The sequence below is a fragment of the Lichenostomus cassidix genome, chromosome 7, assembly GCF_008360975.1.
Source record: "Lichenostomus cassidix isolate B80296 chromosome 7, HeHo_3.0, whole genome shotgun sequence".
NCBI lineage: Eukaryota > Metazoa > Chordata > Aves > Passeriformes > Meliphagidae > Lichenostomus > Lichenostomus cassidix.
The window spans coordinates 32,035,308-32,057,754 of NC_139488.1; the positions used below are offsets into that span (position 1 = coordinate 32,035,308).

General features: G+C 39.3%; 1 protein-coding gene across 3 annotated transcripts in view; it reads left to right on the forward strand.

Moving 5' to 3' along the window:
• THSD7B (thrombospondin type 1 domain containing 7B) overlaps positions 1 to 22,447 on the forward strand; it is a 295,328-nt gene that overhangs the window by 37,606 nt on the left and 235,275 nt on the right. For all 3 annotated transcript variants that reach the window (XR_014853539.1, XM_085067129.1, XM_085067128.1), the window contains exons 2-3: positions 15,619 to 15,712; positions 17,703 to 17,876. Coding sequence is in view for 2 of the 3 variants with exons in the window: in XM_085067129.1 (XP_084923255.1) it covers positions 17,738 to 17,876 (139 nt within the window). In the remaining variant the exon portion in view is untranslated. The remainder of the gene's footprint in view (positions 1 to 15,618; positions 15,713 to 17,702; positions 17,877 to 22,447) is intronic.

The following is a 22,447-nucleotide window of genomic DNA, read 5'->3' on the forward strand; positions in this document are numbered from 1 at the left end:
TGTGGTGAGCATCCCATCTATTGCAGCTCCCTGGGTGGAGAGTGGAGATGTGAGAAGGAGTTGGGAGCATTGCTGAGATGATGAAACTGCTGAGGTTGTGTTGGAAACTGGGGAGAAGCACTGAGGAGCATCCATACAAATCCAGGCTTCTGTACATCCACGAGACACCTTCTTAATTAGGTGAAACCATAAAGGAAATAAAGATTTACATTTTTCTCTCTGATGGGATTGTACTTGAGATAATTGCTTTTAAAATGAGACCATAACTTTTAGCTTATGGAGAATGGGCAGCTACTGTTCAGATTTAATTTTGACAATTTTCTTAATTCGTTGTTTTACATCAGAAACCCAATTTGAGAGATACAAGAGGCCACTTTTTTGTTTGAGGCACTGAAGCACTAAAGAGCCATGCAAAACAAATGAGTGAACTTGATTTCTGATGGATTTTTTTTCCATCTTTGCACTTTTCTGCAATACATATGTGTCTTGCTGAGATGTTTCTAAGAGGCTGTGGGAAATGGGATATTATTAATAAACACATTTAATAAGTACATTAATGAGTGTATTTTGTGTATATGACTGCTCATCTGCATACATTACATGTTCCAGGGCTTTATCCAAAAAGGCGGTTTTCTTTCTGGAAGTGAAGCAAAATGAGCTTTAACCAAGGAGCTTCTTTTTGAAGGGGATTAAGTTGCTAACAAATTTCATTTGAGTTCAGTGACGGCAGGCTCAGGTCCACTATTGTAATACTTCATATCAAATGGCATAAATTCCTTTGATACAGGGTTTATCTAGTGCTCCTTGTAGTCTTTTAAATAAAGAGTTAGAGGGAGCTTTTAATTCATACTGATTTTCTTTTTTAAAAGAAATCGAATCCTTCGTCATGAAAAATTCATATATACTACACTAATTAAGAAGTGTAAGCACCAGATTTGTCTAGACATAATTTTTTGTGTGGTTTTTTCTCCTTTCTCTTCAGCCTCTCTTTCCTCTAGTGCAGACTTTTTGAGCTGGATCCTTTCAGAATGGAGTCACTTCTATACAAAAGCTTAGCCTCTTGCACAAGCTGGGCTTTTAAAAACATTTTTAATCTATCTTAATATTTTTCATATCCTATAGCAATATATAATAGCTTTTATTAAGATCCTTACAATGTCTTTAAATCCCCAAATAACACTTGGCATGTCAGGATTATATATAAGCATAACCTTTTTTTGGAGCATGTCTGGAAATCACAAGGAGCCTGATGGATGCTTATTTTTCACAGGCTGCTGTTTTAACCCCCCTAAGGCAATCAGAAGAGGACTTGCAGTAGTGTATGTAATGTGAATAATTTTGGATACATTTCTTTTTCATTTCTCTAAGATGCCTGTAGAAGAGTGGCTTCTGGAGCTCCTCATCACCTGCTTCCTGCAATCCCAGCCCATTTACTGTGTCCTGTAAGGGGCACCTGAAATCACTGGGCGCATTTGAGGGTATTGCTAATAAAATGGTTAGAATGACTTTTTTCCCCTCCTTAGTCATTTTTTTCCGTCAGTCAGACTCTGCCTGCTGTATTGGAATGGAAAGGTACAGAAGAGACAGGGTTCACTGCTTACATTCCTGTTTGTTTGTTAATTTAGTACTTTAAAATTCAAATTTATAGTCATAAATGTGCTTAACTGCGTGAAGAATTTACATAAATACACAATTTTTTATTTTCCAACTTGTAACACTTTCAAAGCAAGGTGATATCCATATTTAAAGTACATATATCATATCATATATCAATCTTCAGTAAAAGTTATGGCTGGATGCAGGTCTTTTCAGGATGGGTCTTTGGTCTGTTTAATGCAGGAAGTGAGACTGGATGTGCACAAGTGATCTCCTTAAATGGTGCCAGTGTTTATTAGAAAAAATAAAATTACAGATTTTGGAGGAAAATGGGTATCTCTTCATTTGTTCAGAAGTTAATTAAACAGTAGCAAGCAACCTTTGAATGGATTTTGAATTCACAGAAACCTCTCTGTATTAGAGTGAAAACATGTTGAGCAGATTCTGGTGAGTGTGTTTGAAGAGATGTTAAGGTATGGACTTGCATGAGGGTGCACTTTGTATGTACAAAAGCAGAAAGAATTATGCTGCTGTAACTTCATTGCTAATTAACCCCTTTTCGTAGAATAATATGTTTATTTTTAGCTGTGAGAGCAACTCCTGCCTCATCTCTGATGGGAAATGCTATGTGAGAAAAAAGAAAAAGTCTGTACTTTTGACTTATTTCTCTCTATGGGTTGTTTTGCATTAATAAACAATGATATTTAACACAGCAAATGCGTGAAGTGAGGGAAATAAACTGTTTTCCCTGTGTTCCAGTGTCTGCATATCAGTTTGGGTGTGTAAAGTGTCCACTGAAATACCGCAAAAATGGAAGCATTTGTGCTGTGTCAAATCACTGATAATGTTAAGGTTCACTGTTTGCTGCTGGAGTGTGCATGGCATGGCAAGATTGTGTTAGGCTGCCAAGAGATAACAAAGCTGTACAGGTGAATGTTTAGGGGATTCACTGGAGCTAGTATATGGCTATTTACTGGCACTTTTATCCCTGAGAGGCCTTGTCAGGTTTCATCTCAAGTGATACACCTTCTACAGGTCTCTAATCCAAAGATTTTCGCTTGCTTGGAGCACTGCCACTGTCCTGTGTTGGGGTTTTGGTGGTTCTCTGATTCTGGTGCACTGCTTCAGCAATCTGAAACTGGCATTAGAATGAGAAGGTTTTGCTCAGCCTAGTTCTGATGCTGGTACAAGTTTTGTCCAAGATGGAATCATTTCCCAACGTCATCATTCAAATATCTGATAGCAATTGGCCTAATCCAGAAATTGAGAAGGATAAAAACTCCTTTTTTCTTTCTCCTGTTGGTGTACTATAGTCCATCAGTGTCTGTATAATGTTCCCTCATGGATTAAGTGCTGTTCCCCTGCTGATAGACCAGACATCAATCCTGCCAGCAAAGAAGAGAAACACCTCAGAGCTGGCCATCAGTTCCTGAGTATATACTATCATCATTTCACTCCTGGGAGATGTGACATCTGTCACTTATTCCTGCGGGATTTGTGGACTATCGAGTGTTGAGAGTGACAGCTGCTCCAGTGAGTCTGACAGCATTGATCTGAGCTTGGAGAGCCCTCCTGGCTTTGGTGGGGTGACCTTCTCTCAAGGTGGGCTTGGCAAAGGCTTCTGCAGCTCCTGTATGTTCTGCTGTAGTTGTGAACCTGCCTTTTTCCTCCCTGGTGCTGACAGCTCGTTCATCTGAAGGTAGGGTGTGCATTGATATTCCAGTGCAGCTCTTCAGCTGCTGGAGGTGTTGGCACTTCACAGGGATGTGCAGGAAACCTCCCTTTTGTGTGGGTTTGGGTTCCATCCGTGCCCACAGCCACATCACCTGGGTGTCTTCTGCACCCACAGCCTTGGCAGGGTCTTACATCACTAACAAACCTCGTCAAGTGCTTTTCTAAAAGCAGTTTTTTTCAAGTTCTTCCCAAATAAATTCCTCAAGATTAAAAATATATGGCTTCTAATAATGTCTGTATCTATTTTGTATGAGATGATGCATAGCTGTATCTGCCTGCTAAATGCTGCATATTGTTTAAAGTGTGTCTTGTGCTTTTTCATATTGATTAATCTAAAATACAAATTTACAATTGATTCTCAAGTCTTGGATGCTGCTGAAAACCTCTGCTAGGAATGGATTTATATAGATGATATTCACTGCCACTTCCAGCATATGGAAATACACTGAAGCACTATTTTTAGATGTTTTATATGCAGTCAAAAGCTTTTTGCTCACCCTCTCGCCTGTACTTTTATTTCTTGCAATTTGGAGAGTTTTGGATTAAAATAAAGGGAAAATTAGGAACAACAATCAATTTACCCTTAGCCTTACAGTTCCTTATTACAATTGCTAATTTATCAGTGGGTAGGTACCTCTCTTTTGTAATGGATATTGAGGATAATTTTAAATGCAACTTTTAAGCTTAGCCAATTTACATAGTACTCTGGGAGATTAGTTGCTTCTGCATAAAGAGCTATGTGCATTCCAGGGCTGTTCTAGAGCCCTCTTGTGTGGTTTTTTGAGTGTTGTAATAATCATTGATTTCTTTAGAAAGGTGTTGACCTCTGAGTACATATTGCAGATTGAAAATTGCTTGGAAGTCTTTGGTTGAACCTGTTTTTCTCAACTCACAATTGGATGGTGTTTGAAAGATTGGATTGGGGTCCAGGGAGACTTGGATTTTATGTTCTGTGCAAGCTGTTTCCATGCTTCTGGGTTTGGGGTTCTTTGGTTCTGGTTTGCTGCTGTTTTGTTTTTTCCCCCATCAAATGATCAGTGAAACAGAAGCTGCATTTTCCTGTCTTCTTCCCTTCTACCTCTGTATTTTTGCTTTCCTTGGTTTTCTAAGCCATTAACATCACTAGCATCAGGACAGAAAATGCGCGAGCTACTAAATAGGATTACATTAAAATGATGATTTAATTGAGCTCTTACACATGATAAGAAGATTGTCTTGTTTTGCTGAACTGCAGTTTACTGAGGTCTTTGGCAAGGGAACGCCAAGTTGCTTTCGGCATTCATTAACACCAAATCCAAATCACTGCTAATTTTGTGTAGCAGGAAAAGTAACAAATAGAGGAAAAGCAGAGGCTGTGATTTTAAGCGTATTTATATTTGCAAATATGTGTTTTCCTGTAATTCAGAGGAAATTCTTCCCACAGGACAAAAAATTATCTGTTTTTCTTTTCATTTATCTTAGAGTTGGAATGATCCTATGAAACAATTGCTGGCATGACAAAATCCCACTCTTGAAAGTAGGGCAGGAGACATTTTCCACTTTCTACAGATCAATCTTTTTGTAAAACTCAAAGCAATTGCAGTGCTTTAAAAAGGGACTCATGTACTGAGTAAAAATTACATAGTAAATGGAGTTTTAACTCTACTGGTAACCCAGTCCTCCTCTAGTTTTACCACATAAGGAAAAAAAAATCCATAGAATTATGACCCAGCTCTTGCACCGCTTCTGTCAAATATTGCATGGTAGGCCAATTTTTAAAGAACTGCCCAGGACTTGCAATATATTTATTTCTGCCATTTAAATTCCAATTTAATTTTAGATTTATTTAAGTAATCAGATATATTGGATTACTGCTGCTGCCAAGTCCTGTATTTAGTTCACATTCCCATCTTTCTGAAGGAAGAAGATGCTAGAGGAGGGTAAAATGGTCTAAATGATGTGGAATGCAACCCTCTGGGAGTGGATGCAGATTTTAATATTGAAAGTATTTGTAAAAGAAGTCCTAAATACTTTCAGTTAGTGAGAAGATTTTGTTCAGGTTTAAGTACAGCTTTTTCACTGCAGAAACTGTGAACCCACCAAGAGAACGTCTGCCAGCACTGATTTCTCCTGAAGGTTGGCTCAATTTTTATTTAAATTCTGAAACACATGGAAAAGAAGGCTGAACTCTGGTAAACATCCATCTGGGTGTGCATTTACAGAAGGCTTTATGCATTAATTGACTTATTAATTCAGCTAACTGGGAAAAGTGATAAAAATGAGCTGGGAAATATATTAACCTGCAGAAGTCTGATGAGTTTGCCTTGACTAGTATGACAAATGCGTTGCATAGACTTTGTCTATTCTTTCTTTAACCAAATGGAAGCTAGTCCATACTGTGGTTATCCAATTTTGAGTTATTTAACCTAATATATTTCGATAAAAATCCTTCTTTTTTCTTTTTTGATGGTGCACATAACTGCTAAGAGTGAAGTAAATAACATTTTCTGTAATTGCAGTTATGCAGTTATTGGATTTACAGGTACTTTCTGCCTGTTTCAAAGAGAAGTATGAGTAAGGCTTTAAGAGAGGGTTGAAAGCAAGTGTGATGAATAGATAAAAGCAAAAGAAGTCAAAGATAGATTTAAATTGCATTTTAATATAGACTTTAGTAATATGGTAAAAATAGATGTAATCACAAAACCTGACTGTCTTAATACATTCCTGCAAGGCAACCTTCATTCTAGCATTTCTTAAATGCTGATTATTTGTAACTCTAAAATTATTATAGTATCCTCTTTTGGATATAATGTAGTGTGCCTAGTGTTTCCTCTCCAAGCTTTTCCACGGGAAAAAACCAAACAAAGGCAGGAAACAATAGAGGAGAATATGTGGGAGTCATGAAAATAGGCGAATCAGAAAATAGAAGGGAATGCAAGTGAACAAATGGCTAGTTAGGAGAAGGAAATCAATACTGTAGGGTGAGAAAAGAGGTTAAGAAACCAAGCTGGTGGTAAATGTAATAAAATTTCATCTGTTGCTTTTTGGAAGTTTAGTATGGGAAAGAATTAAGGGAAAGGATAGGAAGGATTTGAGGATTAAGCACAAGGTATGCAGGAGATCTGCAGCAGGTGATTAAACTGATGAGTGAAGAGATGGCAGAACTGAATGGAGAAAAGAGAATGGTGTGGAAATGGAGCAAATCCTGGTTGGGGGACTTGGAATGGGTGAACCACAACTTCAGATCTCATGTCAGTTTGTGTGAGCTTGGCAGACTGAGCTGTCTGGTAGGAACAGAAGCAAAATAAAAAAAAATTGGGACAATGTTGAATGTCCTGTGTGATTCCCAGCTCTCTGGTCCTACTTTGAGCAGAAGGCTGGGCTGAGGTAGGGACTTGCCAACCTGTCTTACCCTGTGAATGAGGAATAAACTGCCCTGGTGACTGCACTCATTGAAAAGAGTGGTCAGAGCAGGCAAGCAGTCTTTGGGGCAATGCAGATAATTGTGTGATGGGAAAGGACATGGCTCAAATGAAGCTGATCTTGAGAGAAATGAGGCTGTGAATGTGGAGCTATGGGAATAGGCAGCTGTGTAAATTCACCGTGGTTCACTGATCACCTTGCAGAACTAAGGGAGGAAATGTATCTTCCTTTTTTCTCCTCTCATGCCTATCATCTTCACTAAATCTGTGCCTTAATGATATTAAGGAGACATAAAATAGAAAATTGTATTTGAAATCAAGTTAATTTCCTATTTCAGCAAATAAGATTGTTGAAATAAAGCTGCAAGACTGATTAGGACACTACAAGCACAAGGCAAAAATAAATCTGCACAGAGTTATAGCCCTCAGACAATCCCTGTGACATGCAGTGGTGGAACAGGAGATGAAGGGACTGTAGGTGGCTCTGAGTTTTTACTGATGAAATAGATGTTCCCAAAGCAACAGGAGAGAGTTAGAAGATAGGTGGGAGTTGAGGGAAGTCTCTGCTGGAAAGGTGCAGAAGGAAATGGAGGGAGAAAGAAAATTTGGGCACCAGTGAGGAGTGTGTTCTGGGGCAGGGAGAGAACAGCCAGGCTGAAACTACCTGCAGTGTAGGAGATTTTGGTTTCATGGAAGTGTTTCATCCAGGTTTGGTGTGTGTGTGTGTGTGTGTGAATTTTATTCTGCCTGAATTACTTCAGTGGTAGTTTTGGCCCATTTTCTATGCTCAGGTGTTTAATTTTTTTAATTCAGACCAACCGCTGCTGAATGCTTGAGTAGAAATCATTCCTTTGGTAGAACTGGCAGAGAGAAAATTTGAAAAGATGAATCCTTTCAGTGTGGGAAGGGTTGTTAATCAGGGACTCACCAGGAAAAATGGTTCTGGGTCCTAGTGGGCAGCACCACCAGAGAAACCAGACAACACTTTAAGTTGCACGTAGAAGCTCTGAAATACAAAATTAACTGATAATTTTCATAGGTCACGCTCTTTCCCATAAACCAAACTCATCTGCTCTCCTGGAGGGAGACAGAACAACTGGGCTGACTTCTCATTATCTCTTCCTATGGCGTATCCTTATTGAATTACTGCCGGGTAGAGGCAGCAGATGCTCATCAAGCCACTGCAGGACTCCTCTGTTAATTGAACTGTGATGGGATGACAGCAGGGAAGGTCAGGATGATGGGCCCAGTGATGTAACGTGAACTCTGGTAAGAACAACCTGCACAGGCAATTGACCTTGCTGAAATAATATTACAATGAGGTCTTTTAGCGGTTCAGGTAATTATGATTATTTTTTTGTATCAATACTGCGACAGTGTCAGGGACCCCTATGTGAATCATATTAGATTGTGTTCAGGGCAAATGTGTTTTTCACCTGAAAGAGATTAGGCTTTCCAACATGATAAAATACAGTGAGGGACTAGAGCCAGCAACAGGGGAAAAGAAATGGGAGTGGAAAAGGTAGCAATCACAGAATTCTTGACTAGATCTGTGGTTTTACTCAGCTGCTTGCTCCAAGTGCTTAAAGGGTAGTGTCATTCTTTCTAACTGCCTGCATGGCAATTTGGAGTTTTTGTTGCTGCCATGCACAGTTAAACTTGGGTTGAAAGCAAGTTCACTTTTAAGTGAATGTGCAGATATTATGAATGGGTTTTGATATGGAGAAACACATTTTTACACCTGATTGTGTGGCTCTTGCCAAGTGCCTGGGGATGCCTGGGTTTCAGGCACACATCCCAGTGTCAGGTACTGAGCTGGAGTGCATGCCTGATCTGTTTCTCACTCTGGATGAAGTGATGGGATGTGCTAGTGTGGCACTTGGCTGCTGGGTGTGTCTTCTGGAGAGGCACATTCTTCCTGGGTACTGCCATGGCGGGAGAAAGGGGGTCTGGAGACCTTCCCTGGAGTTGCTTGTGCAGCAGCCTGAGGAGTTTGGTAAAAGGAGCAGCTTGTGCATTTCTGAAAATGAGTTCCAGCTAAAAATCAGATGCTGCTTTTAGTACAAGCCTTGTAGCACTGCACTGTGTTGCTCTTGGTGTGTTGGAGTAAGTCCGTGTGGCAATTAGTAAAATCTGAATTCAGACTGCAGTGTGTGCACTTTGGCATCTGTCTGTGTGCTCAGGAAGCAGTTTTTAGAGATGCTTTATACCAATATTGGGGTTTTTCCATGTGTTCTTAGCCTTCACTGTACCTTTATTTTTTAATTTAAGCAATATAGTTTTTTCCTAACCCTTTTGTTACACTATCTGCCTAGGCCAGTTGGTATCAGTGTTGCCAAGTAAAAGGAAGGAAAATGAATGAATCAGTGTTAAGGAATCACAGAATACTTTTGATTAATTCATTTTGACAAATCTAGCTATAATTATATAAAATACACATTCTGACATGGGACCTGAGTTATACAGGATTTTTTTCTGTAGAAATGGTGAAGCCTTGGTTGTGGGAGACTTCATGACAAGACTTCATGTTTGATAGGAAATTGAGAACCACAGTGTCAGTGCTTGATGAACTGTGCTCCTCTGTAGAGCCTGTGTGTTCCTGGAATGCTTTAGTGTTTGCTGTGCTTTGTGCTCTTTATTTTCTCCTTTCCTACGAGTTTATACTTTGGGGCACTGAAATAAACAGCTGATGGCAGAGGATGCATTGGAATAAATGTTTATTTCAGCACTTTGGAAATGAGTTTTTTGAAATGGGATCTATCTTGTGGATGTGTGTGTGTGTGTCTCCTCTTATTAGCTCATTTGGGTTTAGGCTACAGCTAGGTAGTGCAAATGGCAAAATAATAATGACTACCTACAAATAGAGGTACAGATCTTGTGGCAAAAAAAAATTATTCTTAGAGCGTGTGTTACAGCAGAAGGAAAATTACACATGTAAGAAGTATTGAAGTTGGCCTCTGCATGTTTGTGTGTAGCAGACTGGATATTTCAGCCAAAGTCACCAGTGTTCAGAAGTTCAAAACTGAACCCCACATACTCTCCCCAGAACTGATTAACAGGAGAAAACTGTAAGATTTTCCTGCCTCTTTGCAGTTATTACTTTGATCAGGGGTGTGGGTGTGTGCATGCACCCAGTTGCTCTGGCTGACGTGTGGAAGTGTAGAATATAACAATTTAAATTGGAGATAAGTTTCAGCTGCTCCAGTCCTGTGGCAGGGAAGCAGATGGTCCTTCCCTGCTAAGCAGAGCCCAAGTCTTTGCTGAGCTCATATGTCTGGTGATACTTGATTGTATTATTTTGACCTTGTGTTTAAGATTGATAAACTCTACGTGGTGGCCATATTCCAGTGAGGAGAGAAAAAAGCCCTGACCTACAGCCTGTGATGCTGTACTAATGTCAAATAATAGAAAGTAATATCAGAATGCAGAAGAAAATCACTGCAGTAAAGCAATTTAATTTCTGAACTGAAAGCACTTTAATAGGAATGCTCAGGAAATCTGCTGTTGTTCCAGCAGCAGAGGTTATGAGGTTGTTTATTCTTTTTTTGAAACTCGGCTGCCTTGTAATTGGTGACTTTGAACCTTTCTGTTGTTTTCCATGTGAATGGTCCTGCTGCTAAAGTAGGGACTTTGCTCTCTACTGAGGCTGATTTCCAAGTTTACCTTTTAAAGGAAAATAATTTAAAATACTAGTTTTCAAATGGTATTATACTGCTGAATGTGCATTAGATGCAATACTTTGCCAGTGAAGTGAGAGTAATCCTCTTTGAACAAAAACTTGCAATAGCATTTACTGAAATGGTGTTGGAAGTAGTGTCAGCTCCCTTTGCCTTTGTTTAATTGCAATTTAACAGTAATCCAAGATCTGTGGAACTGTGACAGCAATTCTTAGATATAGCTGAGTTTCAAAGGACCTTCAGTTCATCCATTGCCAATGATAAAAGCTACAGCAAAGCAGTGTATTGATAATAGACTCAAACATTTCTCTAGCCATTGAAAAATAAACAAAAAGAAACTTTTTTGTCCCTCAAAGCTATGAAGTTTTGTTGTTACAGAAAGGATGTGCTATAATGTGAAGAGATCACTGAGTTTGTTCTGTGCTGTGCTCTGCTGTGCTGGCTGAGAAGGCTGGCATGAGACATTCAGCTGTAGTGTGTAAGGGTTGGATACATAACCTATGTAAGATACCACCCAAAATTATGTAGGTTAAAAATGGGACCCCATAAGTTTATAAAGTGTTTGTTGGTTGTTGATGAGATGTTTGGTTTGAGTTTCTACAGCCTTTTTTTTCTTCTTTTAAATTTAATTAAATATATAAAAGTGCATAAGCAGCCTGAAAAGGTTACTTAAAAGTTGTTGTACACTTTCTGTGTTTTGCTGCTCAGATAAAAATCAATGCCTGAGTTCACGAGAGAAGCCTATTGACAATCTTGAGCATTTTGATCTTAATTGCTCTGTACTTGTTCCTGCTGCAAGGGGTATGATAATGGCTTGAAGAACATTTGTGAAGCTAAATTACCCTACTTTGAGTGCTAAGATACAACACCAAAAGCACCAAAAGGTCTGTGGCTGTTAAACCCCATTGAGAAGTCCAAGGCTTGGGTTTCACTTGGGCACTTGCATGCTGGGTCACACTGAATGCTGGCTGTAGAGGGAGATTTTGTGGAGCTCCTTGGTTGTTGAGCATTGTTCATTCTGCTCTCAGGTGGCCTGGAGGCTGTAGGTGGCTGTGGAGCTGTGGAGCATCAGGATGGTGCTTTGCACAAACTCCTGACCTCACTTTGAAGTCTCTTGCCCTTCTGAGGGAGTGCAAACCATCCATGTTGGTGTGCAAATGAAGCAAGTTTTGCCTCAGCTGTATTTAACTGAGCTCCTGAACTGGATTCCTTGGAAGAGTCTGCACATCCCATTCACTTTATATTCTTGAAAGTCAAGTGTGTTCCCGTGGAGTCCATTGGAAGTACTCAGGGTGAAGGAGAAGTAAGAGCAGCATTGTTTCACAGAACAGTTCTGCTCCAGCACTGTTGTAATTAAAGTTGTTCTGCTGATGGAAAGTCTATTCTCTGGTGTTTTCTTTAATGTAGTCATAATGCATCAGTCTGAGCTCCCTTGCTGGAACATCTTTCATTATAATCCACTTAGCTAAGTTTATAATTAAGCTTCTAAATTCAAACCTGCTTTTGTTACATTTTTAGGATGTACAAAGACTGAGGCAGGAAAACTCAGGATTCGTGGTTTTTACCCCAAACAAGTCTATGTAAGTTAAGAAGCAATTCATTGGCAGTGCAATAATTTCATATTCTTGCTTTTAATCCCCAGGATCTTCCATAACTTTAGAACAAGAATTGTATACAATTAAATAGAAGAAAAAAAATGAAAACAATCAATAGATTCTTACTGTTTTTACTGTAAACATCTCCAAAATAGCCAGACTTTCAAATAAAACTGGTAAAGATGGTGATGACTCGCTGAGCTTTCCAGCAATGGAGTGTTGGGGAAGGTTGTTTATACCTGAAGATGGACCAGGGTGAAATGTCTGTTTTGTTGATTTGGAGGTTGTGCAGGCTTCCTCCCACCCAAAGCAGGCTGGTTTACACTGTCTGCTCATTGCTTGGAATTATTTTCTCTGTGAACACCAGATACTTTTTCAGGCATTATTTACCCTTACAATTACTGTAGCAAATTACCAGAGAACTGTGGAGATTAATGTTTGGATTCCCAATGAGTGACCACTTAGGACAAAAATGCTGTCAGGCAATTGTCAACCTGAAGTATAAATTTCGCTCATTCACTCTGTGTGTTTTCATCCAGGATTTTCTTAAATGCACCTGGAAGAAGAGCAAATATTCTCAATTTGGGTTTGGAGGTGAGGCAGTAGAGGTATAGAAAATCAAGCTACCATTCTCATATATGCAAAGTCACTCTGCTGAAATCACGGGGAGCGCTTGCAGAATTGAGTATTAGTGTCAGACTGTGACCTTAGGTGACTTTTTGCACAGGAAGTTTCTGACAGAGCTGGAAGTGGAGTGAACTTTGGGTGCCTCTGCCTTAACCAGAAGATTGTCTCCCTCCAAATGTGTAAGTGGAAAAATGTATAGGATTTATTTTAGGTATGGAAGTATAAGAGAAGTTTAATGTAGCTGTTCATCATTAAATAGAAGACTGGGCATATAGGTAGTTATATTTGAGAGCCAGTTCCTAGTTTGACATATGTGACTGTCCAAACACTTTTATTTTATTAAACTCCATACCTGTAGCACTAGCATTAGTGGGTTTTTTTGGAAATCTCTCCCCCAGGGATGGTCAGCAGTTCTTGTCTGTGGTGATCAGCCTTTGCTGCTACAAGCCAGGCATTCTGCTGCTTTAGGACAGAAGAGAATTAGCTTTTTGGATAACAGCTTTCTGAGCAGGCAAGGCAGACTGTATCTGAGGATAAAAAGTGTGATATAAACATCCAGATTATCTTGGAATACCACACACACTGGATTTGTGTGTAATAGGCAAACAGTTGCACAGTTACTGCTTACATTTGTATTAAGAAAATTTATTCATGATTAATGATGCTTATCTTTGTGCTAGACACCTGCCAAATGATTTATAGCCACACATATCATCTGCAATTGCTCTTTTTTTTTGGTTGTTGTTGCTATTTAAAGTGTTTGGGATTATTCTAATTGCATAATGTGTTTTAAATGGGGAGAGCTATTCAGGTGTCCTTGTCAGCATTCCCATCTCATACCAAAAAGTAGGTCAGATTTACCCATGATGGGAAAGGTCACAGCTCCCTGTGAAGTCAGGGGGAATTGAACTGATGTATGACAAGGCTGAAATCATGTCTCAGGTTTGGATCAGTTTAAGTTGATCTTTCTGTGAATTCAGTATTAAATATGTTGTAAATCCATGCTGGAGCAGAGCCAGGCTGAGCTTGCCTAAGCCACAGAAATGGTGCAGAAGGGCTGGAGACACACCTTGTCCCATGGAAATTTGGAGAAGGAGCAACTGGTCTCTTCTCTAACTGCAGTACGTGAGAGTAGAGAATCAAAATTGGACCATGAGTCTTTTTTTTCCAGTCTAGGATGATTTTGAGGACTCTAAGGTGTCTTGGACTAGCACAGTGCCTGTCACCCAGAAAAACCTGCTTCTGAGTGCTCAGCAGAGGCTGGAAAATGGGGAAAGTTTCCCAGAGGCTTTTTCCCCTTCCTAGCTAAGCAGGGATTAAACTGGGATTTGGCTGCTGGATATTCCATTGAGGTTGAAAATGAAATTAAATTTTGATCACTTCAGAAATAAGATACTTGTCAGCTGTATGCACATTTATTTATTTCTAACATTTTGACACTGGAATGCCATGTTTGCAGCAGAAATGTAGGTTTCTAAAATAAGCCTGCTTTTCAAGGCTAGTTTTATTCAATCCTGTCATTAAGAGTATTAGCAGTGGATTAGAAAATGTAAATGTGTTATGATCATTAGAAAACTTGCACGTGGCTTTTTCAAGACTGCCTGTATATTCCCAGCCATTACAGCTAAGGGATGATATCCTTGTTTTTCTAAACAAGATTCTGTACAAACCAAACAAAATGATAAAGATGCTTGTGACTAATCCTCCAAATATCGAAACAACACCTCATTATTTAATTTCAAGATAATCCATTAGTGCAAACTATTAACTGGCTAGGCCTGTATTATAAAGAATATTGACCAAAGAGAATTTTGGAAGAGCAAGATATTTTTTTCACATTAAAGCACATTTATTGAACATATTTAGGAAATAACTCGTTAATGGGAAGGTGGTGAGGCTTTGGCACAGGTTGCCCAGGGTTGTGTATTCCCCATCCCTGGAGGTGTTCAAGGCCAGATTGGATGGGACTTGGAGCAACCTGGTCCAGTGGAAGGTGTCCCTCCCTGTGGCAGGGGATGGGATGAGATGAATTTTAAGGTCCCTTCCAACCCAAACCATTTTATGGTTTTATGATATTTAAGCAATTGCATAGATTTAATCAAGACTAATCTAGGTGAAATCAATTTTTTAAATGTAAATTTCATTTTTTCCTCCTTTTTTGTCTTTATTTGCCAGTTTACAGCTAGCCATACTGACACATTTGGGAGCTGAGATATCATGTAACTAAATTTGATGTGAAGTGTTGGTGGCCTTCATAATGTAATTTATTCATGTTTCTGTAGATAGCATATGTTGCCTGTGCAATAATTTTTTATCGTATCAGGACAGAACAGCTACTGTTCCAAATTGTGTTACACAAACCTAGATATACAGGCAAATTTTTATTATGCTTTGCTGGGGTGTAAATCAGTGGAATCTATTGAGCTCTGCTGGGGTGGGGGAGATTAGAATCAGTGCCATGGTGCCTAATTTATTTCTGTTTTTTCTGACTTAATGTAATCTGTGTTCTGGCTCCGTGGGGAGCAGCAGCCAGTTATCTTTGTAGTCCTGCCCAGAGAATGAACACGTGTGCAACCCCTTGTTTTGGGCAGGAGGCTGCTGCTGCCAGGGATGTGCTGCTGCTCCTGACCCTTTGAATGCTGAGATGAAGGCAGTGCATTGAGAAAGCAGCTCAGGAGCACTGCTGGTGCTTCATTAAAAATCTCAGCATCTTTATTAGCTGTTTTCTGAGGTTTCCTTGGATTTGCCCATTTCCTTGGATTCACCCATTCCACTCCCCTGCCTGTTTAAGTTGTGTTGTTTTTATGGCATTTTCTGGCCCTGCGGAGCTGCCCTGCGAGTCCAATGAGTGCTGGCTGGGCAGGGCTGGGCATGTGGCTCCCCTCAAGCACTGAAATCTGAGTAATTTCTATCTTGGTTAGGTGTTTTGGTGTGTGAATGGAGCCAGTGTCACTAACTGTCACTAATTCCCTCTCTTTGCCTTGGCAGAAAGTCAGTGACTCTGTTTTCCGACCGTCATAGATGGTGACTGCGATGCTGAAGGCACTGGGAGAGTTGCTCCTCCTCAGCTCTTCTGTGTGAGGTGAGCAGTAAAACCCCTGAATTCCAGGATGTCTAAGGGCCTTTCTTCCCCACACCCCAGCACTTTGCTGCTGCGTTGGATTTCTCAATGGTACTCAAGATTTCTGAGCTTGTGTGCTTCCGTGGTGCTTGATGCTTGGACTTGGTGGGTTGCATTCTGAATTAAATGTGAATTTTAAATAAGGTTAACCCAGAAGACACGAGCAAAGCATAAATCAAGCCCTTTCCCCCTTGCATTTGGTCAGGTTGATGTGTTTTCAGATTGTACATGAGATGCTGCTCATCTGAAACACAAGAATGAGCTTAACCAGATAACAGATATTACATTGTATCTCCCACTGTAGTTAGTCAATATCTGATTAAATGTAATTGCATGAATTTATCATGATAGAAACTGTTTCAAAGTAATTTGAATACAGCCTGAAATTAAAAGCTTTGCTGTATATTCAGTGTGCACAATTTCCAGATTTATCTTCAGTTTCTTATCAAGAACAATGCTGTGTATTATGCACTATGACAATGTTGCTTTTCATAAGGTTAGGAATGTAATGGAATTTTTTGGACTAAACTTCTAATAACTGATAATTTTAATGAAAATCACCAAGATTATGCCCATGAAGACAAATCTTGAAGACAGTTATTATCTCCATCCTTAAGCAAGTACGGATATGACATTTTTACCTGTAAATGTAGGATTAATCACTAATAAGTAGAACTATTTGGAGAATTTAACCATAGTATAAATACATGGTATAAATACAAAAGATGTTGCATCAGAAAAATTAATATTTAAATTTACATCAGAAACTTGTGTGATGTGGAAGCACCATGAACATTTTTTGAGACTTCCAAATTGTTCCCACCTGGATATGGATAAATCCAAAATACCCAGAAACTCACATAAAATCTGCTGAAGTGTCTAGTTGACCATCTTGTGGAATGAGAGACACTGAGATTGGAATTGCTAGACTGAATTGGAATTTTTAAGGTTTTATTTTGTTGTATGAGTTTCTTAATCTCCATTGTTTGGAGCTTTTCTGTAGTACACAAACAATGTGGATGTTTGCTGAAGGTGGCATTTAGGAGTTGGTCTCCTGCTTTGTATGGGAGACCCAGAGAAACATTCCTCCTTGCTTCCAGCACCACACAGTGATTGTTTTAATGAATTGTGTGGTCTAAAACTGCTGCAGCAGCAGGACTTGATCCACTCCTGTCTCATTCACAGTGTTCCTCTGGTGTTTGTCTGAAGTGTTGGGGAGCTTAATTAAAATCCCTTAGTCAGAGAGACCTCTCTGGAGTAACTGGTTGCTGATTTGGAGCCCAAAGATCCAAAGGGAACTTGAATGAGAGTCCCAAACTTCATAGAAATGCTTGAGTAGTGTCTGGTTTTCCCTTCCATGCTGGCTCATCAGGGGAAGCAACCCCTGTTTGCCTGCTTTTCCTGCTGTGTTTCTGATGTTGCTCTCATGTATTCCATATTTACACATGGTATGGAGGTAAAACACTTCCTGGTATTTCTCTTGTCAGGGATCTTAAATGTAGGGCATGGGGTTTGTATTTGGGGCTGAATTTTGCACCTGAATCCATTCTCACTTTGGTTTAGTCTGCCTGTATCATGATAATATTCCTACTAAAGCTAAACAGAGAAAAGGGACACACCACTCACTGCCACTGGATCCCTTGCAATTTATTTGCACTGGCAGATTTCTTCTTAAGAACCTGCTAAAAGCATTTCCAGTGGCTTTGTAGGATGGGACTGTAAGTCCTCTGGGAGCTGGCCTCCTCTCCCTTTTCCCCTCCTGCTTTTTATTTCTCCCTCTCCAAGCAAAGCACCTGTAACAGACTTGTCCTCATCAAATGTGGCCCACAGGGACTGGGAAATGCACAGTGGCCACCAGCTTACCCTTAGGCTGAGCCTGTTGCCTTGATGGTTTAAATATTTTAGCAAGCCTTCTTCTTCTTTTTTATTTTTTTTTTTTGGTTAATTCTAGGACCAAAGAAGACAAGAGACTGAATTATCTGAATTATGCTTCTACAACAGAACTGGTTTTCTCCTCATTGGGCATGGCAGAGCCTGGGGAAGCCCTTCCTTTTGTTTGTTTTCTTAATGTTGCAAACAGCTGATCTGGAAGCCAGGAGAGGTCACCAGTTTGTCTGGAAAACAGGTAGGAAAAAGATATGTTAGCTTCTCTAATAGATATTTGCTGTATTCAAGGATGGGGTGATTGTCCTTTCTCCATTCTGTTTTAGCTCAATAATAAATTTAAAAAGTCTGATAACGTCTTCTATTTTTTTTTATTCTGAAAAATAGGAGGGGTTAATCTGTATTTCTCATTAGTAATCTCCATGTCTGTTGCAATTATGCACCCAGAACATAATTCTGGACTCCTTAATGCTTTTAATCTAAGAGTATTTTTACTGGACCATCATCTTAATGTTGCTTTCTTTGAAATATTTAATCATTTTTCTTTTAATTTTTGAATGTAAGGGGAGCACCAGCATCTCTCAGGATGAACTGAGTCAGAAGTCAATGCTCTCCATTGATCTGTTTATAATTTCATTGGTGCATTTAGTGAATTATTTCTGTCCCTCAGTCAGGCTGGATACATGCAGTGGTTGAATGTGCAGAACCAGGTGTGCATGAGGTGTGGAAACCTGTGAAGATGTTTTGGGAGCACCACGACTCCTGGTGATGGAGTGGGAGTAGGGGACGGGGTGGTACAGCTGCACACACCCCAACATGTGCATTGGATGCTTGATTTGCAGCACAACACACAACAGCAGAGAATGTTCACTGGAATGGAAAGATTGGCAAATTTGGGAAATGTTGACTTAAAGTACTTAATCAAAAATACCCACCTGAACCAGGGGTTTCATTGCCCAGGATCCCTTCGAGGTTTGGCCTTTTATGACTGAGCAGCAGAGCGATTGAATGTGATAGAAAAATAAATTCCCTCCTGGTTTTTTTGAGCTGTTCTTTGGTGTTTTGGTTATTTGTTTTTTAATTACAATTCTGTAGAAGGTAATGGGCTGAATTAGTCAAATAATGAAGCAATTTTTCTGGGAGAATTCCTTTTCTTCTCATAGGATCAACACCAGCTTCTTGCCAGGCTGCTGGGATGGGAGGCTGAGTGCTGGGGAAGGGCTGGTAAAGTACAGTGTGATACTATATTTCTCAAGATTTCTTACACTGTCTAGCATGTGAAATGAGGAGGAAATAAACAACTCTCTTTTCTCCAGTTTGCTGTTATTTACATGATTTTTGAACACGCTTTGAAAGGTAGAGTTGTTTTCTTAAGACAAATTAGAGCCTTCAGCACTGTCTGTCTTCAGTTCCAAAGCATGTTGTACTGTCAGTCTTTAGGGCTATGCATTGGAAATCATCAAACTTTAATTTGATTTGATGATTTCAGCTGAAAAGAAGGAGTTTTCAATGCTTCAAAGGCATCTGAGGCCAGATGTGTTTAGAATTAAGAAAATTTGGTGCCCAGCTTAGTGTGGGCACCATGAAAGTCCCAGAATGGGCTTGTTGTAAAGGTTTGTCTTCCAGATGCACAAGAAAATTATCAGTTCTTGTGACTCCCACAGTGGATTAAAAATATCTGAGCTCTCGAGAGTCACTTTCAGAACCTCAGATCCTAAGAGTATTTTGATGTGCTTTCTCTGCTTATGGAGTGACATGAGGTAGAAAACAACTTTGAGTGATATGTTTTCCAAATGAAAATAACTTGTGAGCTTCAGCCAAATGTATTGTCCCGATTGAGAGAAAAAGATTTTTTCTCCAATATTTGTAAACATCCCCCTTTTTCCCCATTGCAGTATTTTGTTGAAAGTTAGATAAAAGTTACATCTAACCCTGGATGTTTAGTTCCAGGTTGAAATCAATAGTATGTTCACCCAACACATTTTGTTTTGCTGAGAAAAAAACTATAATTTATGAAGCCCCTACTTTCTCTGCAGTGGTAGTGAAGCAGCAGCATTTCTAAATCCCTAATCTTGGTTTTTTGCAATTGTCCTAAGAAATAACCCAATGGGCAGTAAATGGCAGTCTGCTGTCAGGGTGGCATAGGTGACTTGCTTTTGTCTGCATTTTCATACCTTAACTGAAAAGGTTTTTCAGGTATGATTAATCACAGTGGTGTGTCTTTCACTTTCCAAATTAAAAGGAAATGTTTTGGGAAGAGAGAGGTGGTAACTGAAATGCAGTAGGTGGATTTGGAGAGGTCGAAGGGTTCACATAACCTGCTGTGGCAAGATGGTAAAATAACTCTGGGATGTGGATCATGGAGATCCCGACCTGTTGAGGTCTGTGGTTTGTATAATAATAATAATAATAATAATAATATAATCCCATAGTTTTAGGTCTTTTGTGCCCAATGCAAAAGAATAAAAAGTAAATAAAAGCACAGCTCTCTGAACCTAAAAATAAGTAATTTTTAATGTCAAAACTGAGCAGATCCATTCTGATGAAAGAAAACCTGCAGTTGTTGTCCTTTTTTTTAATAAAACCATCTGATGAGAAATGAGCATTCCATAATGGGAAAGGGATGATCTGTTCTGTTTTTAAATCTTGAATTGTCTGTTGTAAGCATGGCAAGTTACTTACCTGCTGGAGAGAAATTCAACTTCTTATTGAAATGTCATGCTTTATAATTAAATAAGATTATGCTACTGAAAGCTCTGACTTTATGAAAATGAATTTATATGTACTGAAATAAATTTTCCTAGCACACAGAAGTCCAGGGAGGCATCCTTAATATGGATGGGGCTGAAAAAAAAGAAAAAAAATAATTACTGCAGTTTATAATGTAGACTTCTTTTCAGCTAAATCCTTGACACTATCTAATGAAGATTGCTACATTTTCATTCTGGGCTTGGTGGTCTTGGTCTAGGGGAAAACAATGATATTGAAATTACTGCATCTACCAAAAAACCCCAGGCTCTGTAATTCTAAAACATGAGAACTTGGCAGTGTGAGGTAATTTTATCTATTCTCTTCCCTCAGCTATTCAGAGGGCTATCACTTGCATGTTGCTTATTTGTGGCCTGTCTTAAAACCTTTTGTTTTGAGCTTTTGGCTTCTAAAAGTTATAAATTAATATCTCTACGCTGTATCTTCTGGTTTCCAGACATTTCTTGTCAGATACTCATTTAGTGGCCACTAAACATGAAAGCAATAATCATATCAGCTAAATTGCTCAGCAACATCAAATAGCTGAATAATTTTCTCACACTTGCTAAATTTAATTGGACCTAAATTCTTGTGAATTAATAGTATTTAATGCAGTTGCCAATTAGCAATTTGCATATTTCACCATGGTAATTTTCTCCAACAGTTGAGTAGTCCTAAGAGTTCCTGGAATTTCTGCAATGCCAGTATGTCTGTGTTTTAGTGATGGCCAACCAGGCTTTTAAAACTATGCATAGAATATTGACACACACACGAGTCCACAGCATAATTCCAGATGGTGGTTTTTGTTTTCTTTTTGTTCTGTTCGGTTTTTGGTTTTTGGTGAGGTTTTTTGTTTGTGGGGTTTTTTTGGTTTTTTTTTTTTTTGGGTGAAGCTCTAAAATTTCATTCCAAACTCAGAATTAAGTGTAAGATGTGTTCAACGCAGGAAGTGTTTTGGTTGCTTTACAGGAAAGGGGCTAATAATTAGGATTACAAAATGCTGAAGTGTCTCTTCCCAGAGATTCTTGCTGTTGCTCATGGGAGATTTCTGTTTCCCTTTTACTGCTGGTGTCTTCAGCTCCTCCACAAATGACACCTCAGGTGTGTGCTGTTTCCCCCAAAATAGAAACAGAATGAAAGGGGTAAGGGATGCAGCCCGTGAAAGTTTCTCTCAGATCTAAAGCAATGATGTGACTTTATTTTTTAATAAGGGAAATACTCTGAAAATGTTTTTTGTAGGATGAAAATGCTGGTTTTTTTTGGAAAATGGTTCTTTAATAATGGTAGAAATGCTGTCATGGAAATAATTCTCTGTCTGCTGTGGAAGGGAAGAAGGAGAGTGTTAGAAACCCAGATGTTGGGTCCCAGTGAATTTTCCATCTCTACAAAAAATGAATCAGGATGACTATTTAGCCCAGCAGGGACATGCTCCCTGATATGAGTGGAAGAGCACTGAAAGTGAGGTATCAGACTGGGAAATGGGTTTGTAATGATTCTGATCACAGCAGAGAGATTTTTACCTGAGGAAGAAACCATTAAACCTCTGGAGTTCATGGGCTTTTGGGAGCCAGGTGTGTGAGCCATAAGTGTTCTTGCCCGAAGTGAGCATATAAAAACTTTAATTTGGAGTTACTACCCGTATTTGAAAGTCATCCTTAAAGCAGGGTTAGCAAATGGGTTTTGATCTTTAGTCATTCTTCAGAAACAATCCATAATGGAAAGGGGACGAAATGAACTTTTCAGAGAACAACCTCTAATGCAGAGGCACCTTTGAACCACCTGTGAGTGTGGGTGAGGCAGCCCTGGCTACGATGAAAAAAGGTCTTTTGTTCTCTGTTCTCAGATAATACCACCAGAAAAATGCCCTTTCTCAAGATCGTAATTTCAGGAAGGTCAAGTGCTGGTTTGGAAGTGCCTTTGACCTTATGTCTTAAAAGACAAGCTTTTACCTGTGTACACCAAATGTTAAAAGGAGTCCAGGTCTTCAAAGGACAGTAGAGCTCCAACCTGCTGAAAGGAGACTCAAAAATAGCTCTGCAACAAGTGAGGTTTTTCCGAAAGCCC